Here is an 11709-nt window from a genome sequence, read left to right as displayed (position 1 = left end):
CACCAGCAGATGACATTGCACCCCAAATCGTCACAGACTGTGGAAACTTAACACTGGACTTCAAGCAACTTGGGCTATGAGCTTCTTCACCCTTCCTCCAGACTCTAGGACCTTGGTTTCCAAATGAAATACAAAACTTGCTCTCATCTGAAAAGAGGACTTTGGAACACTGGGCAACAGTCCAGTTCTTCTTCTCCTTAGCCCAGGTAAGACGCCTCTGACGTTGTCTGTGGTTCAGGAGTGGCTTAACAAGAGGAATACGACAACTGTAGCCAAATTCCTTGACACGTCTGTGTGTGGTGGCTCTTGATGCCTTGACCCCAGCCTCAGTCCATTCCTTGTGAAGTTCACCCAAATTCTTGAATCGATTTTCCTTGACAATCATAAGGCTGCGGTTCTCTCGGTTGGTTGTGCATCTTTTTCTTCCACACAACTTTCTGTTAACATGCTTGGATACAGCACACTGTGAACAGCCATCTTCTTTGGCAATGAATGTTTGTGGCTTACCCTCCTTGTGAAGGGTGTCAATGATTGTCTTCTGGACAACTGTCAGATCAGCAGTCTTCCCCATGACTGTGTAGCCTCTGAGAGACCATTTTGAAGGCTCAGGAAATCTTTGCAGGTGTTTTGAATTGATTAGCTGATTGGCATGTCACCATATTCTAATTTTTTGAGATAGTGAATTGGTGGGTTTTTGTTAAATGTGAGCCAAAATCATCACGATTAAAAGAACCAAAGACTTAAACTACTTCAGTCTGTGTGCATTGAATTTATTTAATACACGAGTTTCACAATTTGAGTTGAATTACTGAAATAAATGAACTTTTCCACGATATTCTAATTTATTGAGATGCACCTGTATATATATATATATATATATATTTTTTTTTTTTACATGTTTAGAGTAGGCCTACTGTTTATCACAAAAATGCCATAGTTTGTTTTATAGAAATCATGTTACATCTAACCACAGTAGTGAAGAAGATCCATGCTTCCATGTGCTTACTATGGTCTTGTTACAAATACCAAGTAAAGTCAAGTCATTTTTATTTGTATAGTGCTTTTCACAACACACATCGTTTCAAAGCAGCTTCACAGTAAGTCATGCATTAACAGAAAATGAAAACTGTAATATCTATAACGTCTTAGAATCATCATTGTGTAGTTTGATTAAATATGATTGTAAATTGTGTATAAAAAATAAATAATTAAATAATAATTGTATTTAGAACCCCAGTGACCAAGCCGAAGGCGACTGTGGCAAGGAACACAAAACTCCATAAGTTGTTGGTTAATGGGGAAAAATAACCTTGGGAGAAACCAGGCTCACTGTGGGGGCCAGTTCCCCTCTGGCTAACAGCATAAATATAATGCCAATATTAGTTATTTATGTGCAGTGCAGGTCATGGTTTAAAATTAGTAAACTAATGAAGTGTTAAGGGTCAGTGTTTATACAAACATTTTGTTTGAACTGTAAGATTAATGACTAATGTCTTTTAAATTCATCCTGGATTAACTGCAGTAGTTCACATAGATGCATTGTCCTTTGTTAGTTGGCTGTTGAAGGCTTTTGTTGGCAATTAATTGATAGTCTATGTATTCCTTTTTAAGAGTGTAGTCCATCATTAGACCAAGGTGTTGCAGGCAGAGATTAGTGAGGTGAATCAAAGTTCAACTAGCAGGTCATTTCGGTGAGGTCTATCCAAAGTCTAATGTTCAAGTATATGAGCTATTCCATGTCTTATAGTTGGCATTAGTTCATCCTCTGAAGTCCATCGTAATAGTCCTGAATAGTCCGGGATATGAATCCCGAGGATGAGACAGGGAAATAGAATAATATTAGCGTAGATGCCATTCAATTTTTTGCAGAATATAGATCATGATAAATGTTTCTGATTCCGGCAGACCTAACTAAAGCAGCCTAATTGTGAGAAGGATAAATTAGGTGAATGCCTGGCTAAATAGATAAGTCTTTAGTCTAGACTTAAACTGCGTGAGTGTGTCTGCGTCCCGAACAGTGTTAGGGAGACTATTCCATAGTTTAGGAGCCAAATAGGAAAAGGATCTACCTCCTTTTGTGGATTTTGATATTCTAGATACTAATAACAAGCCAGAATTTTGTGATCGTAATGAACATGATGGAATATAGCATGGTAGAAGGTCACTTAAGTACTGCAGAGTGAGACCATTCAAAGCTTTGTGTGTATAGTAGTTAACAAAATTGTAAAATTAATACAACATTTTAACGGGTAGCCAATATAATGATGATAAAATGGGGCTAATATGATCATTTTTCTTGGTTCTATTCAGCACTCTGGCTGCTGCATTTTGAACCAATTGAAGTTTATTATTGATCTTGCTGGACATTCTCCCAGTAATACATTATAATAATCTAGTCTTGAGATCATGAACACATGAATTAGGTTTTAGGCATCAGCAACAGAGAGCATGTGTTGTAAATTAGCAATATTTCTGAGATGGAAGAATGCTATTATACAAACATTGGAAATTTGATTTTCAAAAGACAGATTGGTATAAAATATAACACTTAAGTTCTTCGCTGTAGAAGATTATGTAACAGAATATACGTACATCGAGGGTCAAATTATATTTAAGCGGCTTATTTTTTGAGGTTTTTTGTCCAATACTTAGTACCTGTTTTGTCGGAATTGAGTAGAAGGAAATTTCTGGCCATCCAATCTTTGATTTCATTAATAAACTGCTAATTTGGAGAATTGTGAACTTTCATCGGGTTTTGAAGAAATATAAAGTTGGGTATCGTCGGCATAACATTGGAAACTTACTCTAAGATTCCTGATAATATCTCCCAGGGGAAGCATATATAAGCAGAAAAGCAGAGGCCCTAAAACTGATCCCTGTGGCACTCCATACTTTTGTTTGATTTGACAATTCCTCGTTTACACAGACAAAGTGGTAGCGGTCTGCTAAACAGGACCTAAACCATGCTAATGCAAGTCCACAAATGCCAACATAATTCTCAAGCCTATTCAAGAGAATGTCATGTTCTATGGTGTCAAAGGCAGCACTAAGATGTAAAAGCAGTAGAAGAGAAATGCAGCTGCGATCAGATAATAAGAGCAAGTCATTTGAAACTCTGATAAATGCAGTCTCTGTACTGTAATGGGGCCTAAGTCCTGACTGAAATTGTTCATATATATGATTTCTCTGTAGAAATGAAGATAGTTGGGAGGACACCACCTTTTCTAGTATTTTCGACAGAATATAAATGGGAGATTTGAAATCGGTGTATAATTAGCCAATTCTCCAGGATCAAGCTGTGGCTTCTTAATAAGTTGTTTGATAACTGCCATTCTTGGGACATGTCGTAAGGATAGCTAGGAGTTAATAATATTAAGAGGTTCTGAGATTACAGGGAATACCTCTTTTAAGAGTTTAGTTGGTATTGGATCTAAAATACATGTTGTGGCTTTTGATGTTTCAATAAATTTTGTTAGCTCTTCATGACCTATGACAGCAAAGGATTGAAGTTGCTCATGAGAAAAATTATGAGACACTGTTTTCTGAGGTACTATGACAGACAATTGCATAATTCCAATTTCATTTCTGATGATTTCAATTTTATCAGTAAAGAAATTCAAGAAGTCATTACTATTGTGCTGCGACGGAATATCTGGTTCAGTCGAGGCTTTATTCCTAACCAATTTAGCCACAGTACTGAATAAACACCTAGGATTGTTGTGGTTATTTTCTGAGTTTGCTCAAATATGCTGACCTGGCAGATTACCACTTTGTTTGAGTGTAAGAAAACATTTATAACAAAATATAAGATTTTGCTTGCTTTCAGAAATTCCAAGAGATTAATCATTTGAATCAATAAGAACCTGATGAAAGGAGTTCCAACTCAGTCACACTGTTGGAATAATTTAGTCACATAAATTAGGTGTTAACTTTTTACTTTTTATAGATAACCTTACTGTTGTCAATACCAAAACTCAAAATCAATGCTGTAATGTAGAATGAGCATTTCAGTGGGACATAATATGCAATATTATTGGTCTTTTCACTTATTTTTGAAATATGACAACAATACCACTTTTATTATTAGTTTGGCTACGGTAAGGGAATGAAGTAGGGGGGTGTTCATCAAAAAAAGGTTGAGAACCAATGTTTTAAACTGACCCAAAAAACTCATTTAAAAAACGGACAATGCAAAAACTGTTAAGAAACTTCATGGCAAAATGAAACATGGGGTGCACAAAATATTTGTGTGACATGCTTTCCCTTCATGGATAAAATGGGATATTTCTGAAAAAAATGATTAGAAAATGTATAATTATCATCAATGGACATGTACCCTAAATTATAGAACGAGCCTTATGTTTGTGAGTGTTTATTCAGGTTCTTACACCCCACCTGCTGCAAGCGATTGATTCAACACTTGCAGTGAAATGGCATCAGTTCTAGACCAGTCGGCCACTTTAAGTCATCTTCCCCATAGCGATTAGCCACTTAGTGAGACCACAGTTAATTAGTCTGCCCTTGAGTGCATTGACCAAAACATTTAGTAAAATTCAACAGACTGTTAATTACTTAAACTCACAGTGATTAATAATATTGAGTATTACTGGCTTGACAAACTCTCAAGGTACATCCAACAAACTCAGCCTGTTCTAACGTGTACTTTTCTAACTGATTTGATTTTTTCAAGTCTCATGTCAACTCGTACGAGATGGCAAAATTGTAAGATATTGAATGATTTGTCTCTTACAAAGAGTTATGATTTTATTTTTCCCCATAGAGACCAACCAATTAACAAACAGAATTTCAAACTGAATAGCCTTCTATCCAACACTTTAAAGAAAACATCTGTAAACAAATGTAGTTTCTAATTTTTGCAAAAAACAATTACTGATGTCAATACCCTCTAATACCCTCTATTGCGCTTCCCTTGTCTCGTTCCAAAACCTAATGTTTTCTTTCTTCCGTAGTACACAGCAGTGATTTTCCTATTGAAATCATGGTTTAGGGGTTTAACCAATTTGTCGTTGGTTCATTTATTTTTCTCTATGGGAGTAAAAGTTGTGTTTTTTTTTCCATGACCCAACCCGTACGATTTCAACATCTCATACTATTATTACAACCTGTCATGAGACCTTTTTTTTCTAATAGCTGATGATCCTAAAAATCCCATATACTGTCACTGAAAATTTCTGACACTAATTCATCCAAGAGCTTTTAAAGCTTTGCCCATACTTCCGTATTTAGGCTGTTCTGATTTACTAAGTTTATTTTTTCTAATTGATCAGACTTATGATTTTTTGTCTATCGATCTTACCATTAATGTAGTAAAAATGCTTAAAGCTATATAACCATCAAACATCGAGGCTTTTTAAAGCTATTTTTCTTTTCTCATTTTATTTGTGACGTGTTGCGTTAAAAGTTTAAGAAGAAGACATCGCCTCTGACGTCCCAAGTTTGAAAGTTTAAATGTGTAAAACACCTATAAAATGAAGACAAGCACACAAAACCTGGTATTAAGTGTAGATTTTATTAAAGAAACTTTGCCAAATATACACATATCATCCAAGTAAATATTTTAAGTTCATATACCTATTTTCAAAAGTGGTTAGTTTGAGTATAATTAGAGCAGGGTTAAACATATTTCCAAAGACTACACAGGTTTAGAAAGCATTAGATTTGCTCAAACCAGAGTGCACATTGATTTGTATTAGATCAGTACTTTTTCATTCTTTTCTATGAGAATTCTCCATAACTTTATTTTCTTCAAATTGCCTTGAAAAATCACTATAAAAACTGTTAAATTCAGGAACAGACCAATTTGTTTGCCCATAGCTGACACTTAGATTACATTATTCACTTAGAAACCATCTGAACGAAATGACATTTGAATAGGTGTTTTTATTTGTCGAATTCTTGTTTATCCCTTAGCTTAGCTTGTATCAAAGTTAAAGATGGGTTTTCAAAAATGGAGACAGCACTGAATTAGGCCTGCATATTTCAGTGTATTGAACAGCAAAGCATAAGGACACCAGAGAGATATTATCATATTCATATTCCACTGACTCTGCATGAGAGAGGGAATGTGATGGAACAATTTCTGCCGTTCCACAAAACAAGATCAAACCAGTGTACAAACATTTAATTGAGTGTTAAGACTTCATTTGTAGAAATAAACAGTTTTGTGCCCATAAGATGGATCTATTCCATGGTTAAAAAAATCCAGTCTTGCAGAGGCTCACTAAAGTGCTTTAACCACTTCCATACAGTAGTTAGTTACCAATCAGGGACTATATACCAGTAATAAAAAAAAAAAACAAATAGCCAGAAAAAAAAAAAAGTTTAAGATAAACTTCAGTAAGTAACAAAAGCATGAATGTATACATCTTATAGTATTTCCACTTCTTTTCAGTGCATAAAGATAAAACAATGAACAGACATTTATTATAGAGTTATGCATAAATGACTATATAGTAATAAGTGATTCTGTCCAGATAACCATTAAGGTAGAATGTAAACAAGATTCAGTTCATTAACTCTTTTAAAACAAATGATACCATCAGGAGCACTATAATGCACAAAGGCAAAACGCAGTAACTACGCCAATACTGAAACTGCGAATACTGTGGTTTTCCTTGCATTTAGTGTGAATTTTGTTGTTACTGCAACTTCCACACTCTGTTTACTCAAAATCTGATTATAGTTGAGCAAAACCCATATCACAGAACAGATCATAGTCTAAGACACCTGATTTAAGTCAAAACTCGATATGTAGTTACTGCATTTTGCGTTGGCACAGCATTATAATACTCTAGAGCCCACTTAGACTGCTAGCAAAAGTCTCCAGAAAGAGACTTTCTAAAAATAATATGCCAGTATGAATTGCAAAAATCCTTGACTATTCTTTCTTATGCACAAAGGCAGTTTAACTTTGCCCAAAGACACATATTTCCATTTCACTTTGGAGCTATGCTTTTCATTCACTTCTGTCTTTTGGGGTACAAACAGAAAGTAACTTTTTCCAATTTTGTGCTATTCAAAAGATGAAAGTGGAAAAGAATGAAAACTGTATTTCATACACTTGCTATGCTGCATTTAGCTTGTGTCTTTCAACATCCATCACAACCAAGGTAATGCGATATATTACACAGACAACACAAGAGATAACAAAAACAAAAGTAATACTTGTGGAACAAAAAAGGGAAACAGTGGCTTCATTCAAAAACCTAGTGAGTTGCTTTGCTGTCTACTGCCTATATAGGCAGTTGGCTTTTATGGCAGCATCCTAACTCAAATGAAACCTTATAAGTGACCAATTTGGAGACTGAAATCACAATTGACTTCAATAGTATGTGGCGTAAGCATGTTGCTAAGCTAACAACTCAATACACTGATAAGCATTAAAATACATAACACAAAGAAATATTGGATAAAATAGCCCAATTTTTAATATAGACAGAACTATTTAAAAAAAAAAAAAAAAGAAAAAAAAAAATTGGTATTGAATGAATCATTTATAATAAATAAAATAATTTCCTTCTCCATGAAAGATGCATGCGATGGTGCCTTTTAAGCGATGCTGAATTTTAAGCTTTTTGAACAGCCTTCCACAGTGTGCATATGATACCTTAAAATGTTGCCTACTATGGCAGCTCTCTAGGTTTTGGAACAGAGCCTTTGAGTTAAACATAACCGTACTGAGATGCTAATGAATGATCATAATATCCATAAGAACAATTCATGCTTACAAGACAATTTGTATTAAAACATGCAATTCCTGAGAATTTAAAAGGGATGCAACAGGGGGCAAATCAAAGAGAGATTGAAACTGCATCCGGCTGATTCACACTCTGTCGTGGGGACACTCATCCACTGAGCGTGCATGCTTAATGCAGCTAGATTATAACGTGATGACTCGCGACATATTGAATCATAATGTGTGTGTCACTGTGTGTTTATTATCGTAAAGAAAATTGGCAATACGCAGCTTTATTAAGAAGAGTTAGTTTTTTTTGTGAGTTAAAGATGAATTGAAGTGAACAGAAAGGTGAGGGAGGGTAGTTTTCGCCCCATCATACACTGCAACAAAATACGTTTTTGATTTGTTTTTGTTTTGGCTTGTTTTCCAATATAAATATCTAAAACTCCTTTAAAACAACATACATTTACATTAGGAGCTATATTGCAGAAGAAAAAAAGAAATCAGATATCAATACATTCACCTGAGAAGCAACATATTTAGACTTGCTTTTAGAGAACAGATCTTGAATATAAGTATATTTTGTCGTTACTGCACTCGCAGAAGTATAACCAAGTGAAAAAATACACTTATACATAAAATACCCTTATTTAAGATACATTCTCTTAAAGCAAGTCTAAATATCTTATATGTTGCTTCTCAAGTAATTGTATCTTGCAGTAAATGTTTTATTTTACGGAATTAAACTTAATATAAAGTATCTTTTCCTTTAATTCAGTGAATGACATTTAGTTTATTGTACTTTTAAAAGACAATTTTGTCCTCTATTTTTAGCAAGCATGTTTAATACAACCTTTTAAGTCGGGCACAATCTGAATAGTCAGATAAGAGTTAATGATTAATCTTTGCAATAATCGAAGAATAGTCGAATAATCGTTCTAATAATCGTTAGATTAGTCGATTATTAATTAGTCTAATTATCGTTAGTTGCAGCCCTAGTGCTCACTCAATAAATGTGGACTAACGCCCAAGTGAAATTCCTGGACAACACTCAAGAAAGCAGGACCATTTAAGAAACCATTTATGAATGCAGTCTTAAGCTGCTGAAGTTACTTGCATCATTCAGTTCTCGTTCTCCATTGGTGGAAACTTTGGCATTTGTTGTAGACACAAGGGTCTCTTTGAGATGAAAGTTTTAAATCTTCATTACTGTCATCCTTGTCATTTCGGTCATATTGCATCAGTAATCACAGAACATGAATATACTTACAAAGGTTTAATTATTTCAAAATCACATGTTAAAATGTTTTGATAAAATTCACAATTCAACAGGTCTGAAACAACAGGCAGGGTCATTTTGGCAGCATCTGCGCAACAAATGTCAGATATATTTTCCTACATCTATTCTATTTTCAATCACATCAATTAAAAAATAAAGATAAAAAAAGAACTGGCTCTGTCATGGCTCTGGAAACAGGAACTAATATGTGATATCAGAGTGCTTCAACATTTCATGAAGCTTTCTTCTTTTGCCGAGATAAACATACACGAGCATACTGGATTCATTTACCTGAGTAATATATCATAAACTGTACAAAGCTTTTTGAAGACTAAAGCACATACATTAGACGAGGATTACAAATATGTTACTCCACTGATGGTAGTAGGTAGTGCAGATTAGAGCGAAGGGGGTATACAGTTTTGAAAGTGGCTACAAAATTCATACCTTCAAAAACAAGCTCTCCAACCACTGAAAGAGCCCCATCACTTATCTAGCCGTTGATGTAGGACCGTTAGTAAGTGATTCAAGCTGTAGATGTTACCCATGCAAGTACCACTAAAAGAGCTCCATCTCTCTTCTAGAACTTGCTGAAGGACCTTTAGCTGGTTCTTCAGGCCGTATATGTAACCCATCTATAATAACCACTAAAAGAGCTCCATTACTCATCAAAACTTGCTGTAGGTCCTTCAGTAGGTTCTTCAAGCCATATACATAACCCATCTATAAGAACCACTTAAAGAGCTCCATCACTCGTACAAGACTTGCTGTAGGGGCTTGAGTAGGTTCTTCAAGTCACAGATGTAACCAATCTAAGGACAACTAAAAGAGCTCCATTACTCATCCAGAACTTGATGTAGGACCTTCAGCAGGTTCTTTAAGCCGTAGATGTAACCATGGTCATGGACGTCACTAGGGAAGACATGCGCAAAGTCAATCATTTTAACCTCCACATTGCCAACTGTTTTCTGTCCCGCTTCACTTTTCGCTTCCCTCCCCTCCTCTTCCAGTCTTGCCAGACTGTGGTTGCCGTTGGGCTGCTGTGCGGACATTTTCCATGCGCTGTTATCCTGTTTGATTTGGTAGTGGCTCTGGATGCAACCTTTGTTGTGCAGGGAGTACATAGTTGAGAGGCTCTGGTCAATGTTGTTGTTCTGCTCACAGGTTTTGGGTGTGAGATTGCTCTCCAGTAGGGTCTGAGAGCCAAAACTGGGCATACAGACACCCTCGTAGACGAAGAGCAAAGAGCTTGCATAAAAGTTTAACTGACTTTGGCTCTCAAACCAATGGAGGATCTTCTGGACTTTGAGGATGCTGGCAGTGATGGCGTCTTTGCGGAGAATGTCTCCATTGTAGAAGAACTTGGATAAACCTGTAGAACAGAGTGGATGCCATATCCGATTTAAACAAAAACTTTTTTTTGCATGTTCAGTGCTGATTTTGGGGCGAAATTCTATAGCATGGATTTAAACATGGTAAAATGTGTTAAACTGAGCTTTTTATAGGTATAGCCAAAATATGTAATAAAAAAATATGCAAGGGCTGATGTACGTGTTGAACATTCAAAGGGTACAGATTCTGTGTGGGCCGGTTAATGAATCAAATCAGCGAGTTAAAGAGTGAGTCAAGCTTTCAACAGAATCACAGAGAACATGTTCTACATGGACTGCTTATCTACAACCACATTATTTAAATCTTATTTGCAGGCAATGTAAGACAAAGCTGAACAAGTATTAGAACAACCCCATTTTTTTATTTTCAATCAACAGCAAAAAGACTTTAGGTGGAGCTGCCAGCATATTTAATTCAATATATTCTCATAGTTCAGTTGACGTAACACTGAAAATACATCTTTCAACAAATTTCCTTTAGACGAAAAGAAGTATTTTCAGTCTTGTGTTGGCTGAATGATCGACACCCAGGTACACAACAGTACGAAAAAAAAAGAATGGACTGTACTTTTCACAGCTGTGGTTTTGTTTCAAATTAAACATGGCATCTGTTCTGCCTTCTGCAACAACTTTTCGATACAATCAATAACAATAGATAATTAAAATATGAATTGTGCTGATTGATGTGCTTAAAAGCTTCCAGTACATCACTTGGGTAACTTACTGTAAGCGAGTCTCTGTTTAACTTCTATGACTTCAATAAGTGAGCGAGCATGGGTTAAAAACACTAGCTAGCGAGAGTGAGAGCGAGAGAGAACGCACGCAACTTAAAGGTACTGCATGTGATTTTAGCCATTCTAGAATTTCTACAAACAGAGCCGTTGGATTAGCCATGCCAGGGATGTGCCGTCCATACAAGCAAGGAAAGCAGTGCTTACCTAACAGTGGAGTGAATAGAAAAATGACACTATAAAATATTTAAATATAACTGTTAATATAAACTACTGTTTTCGCTCAAATTCGTAATCTTTCATGGCGGTTGAGCAGCACAGACAGTTATTCATTTCATCGCTTTGGCGCCACCCATGTATAAGCATGCTTATATGCTTATGCTTTCTCTGATTCAAAGCATTGTTTACCGCTCTTTCATTCAACAATGTACGTTCATTCAAACTGAATCATGCCCGCTACCACAAATGGCCAAGGTAAGCATGCTTAACAAAATGAGAAAGCCAATCAGAATGCCCTTTCCTTCTGTCACACTATCTGATTGGCTAGATTTTTGTTTTGCGTCGTCAACACGTTCAAGTTCACATAACTAATGCGCTATAAAGCGCTAA

The 11709-nt window shown here is 35.7% G+C and overlaps 1 protein-coding gene across 1 annotated transcript in view; it reads right to left on the bottom strand.

Annotated features, from left to right (window-relative positions):
• Positions 1 to 5515: 5515 nt before the first annotated feature.
• LOC127423372 (inositol polyphosphate multikinase-like) overlaps positions 5516 to 11709 on the bottom strand; it is a 39398-nt gene continuing 33204 nt past the window's right edge. The window contains exon 6 of the mRNA XM_051667624.1: positions 5516 to 10350. Coding sequence (XP_051523584.1) covers positions 9815 to 10350 — 536 coding nt within the window. The 3' untranslated portion in view covers positions 5516 to 9814. The remainder of the gene's footprint in view (positions 10351 to 11709) is intronic.

This window comes from Myxocyprinus asiaticus, chromosome 32, assembly GCF_019703515.2.
Source record: "Myxocyprinus asiaticus isolate MX2 ecotype Aquarium Trade chromosome 32, UBuf_Myxa_2, whole genome shotgun sequence".
Taxonomy (NCBI): domain Eukaryota; kingdom Metazoa; phylum Chordata; class Actinopteri; order Cypriniformes; family Catostomidae; genus Myxocyprinus; species Myxocyprinus asiaticus.
Note: the sequence above shows the minus strand (reverse complement) of the source record. Positions and strands in the feature narration are given on the sequence as shown.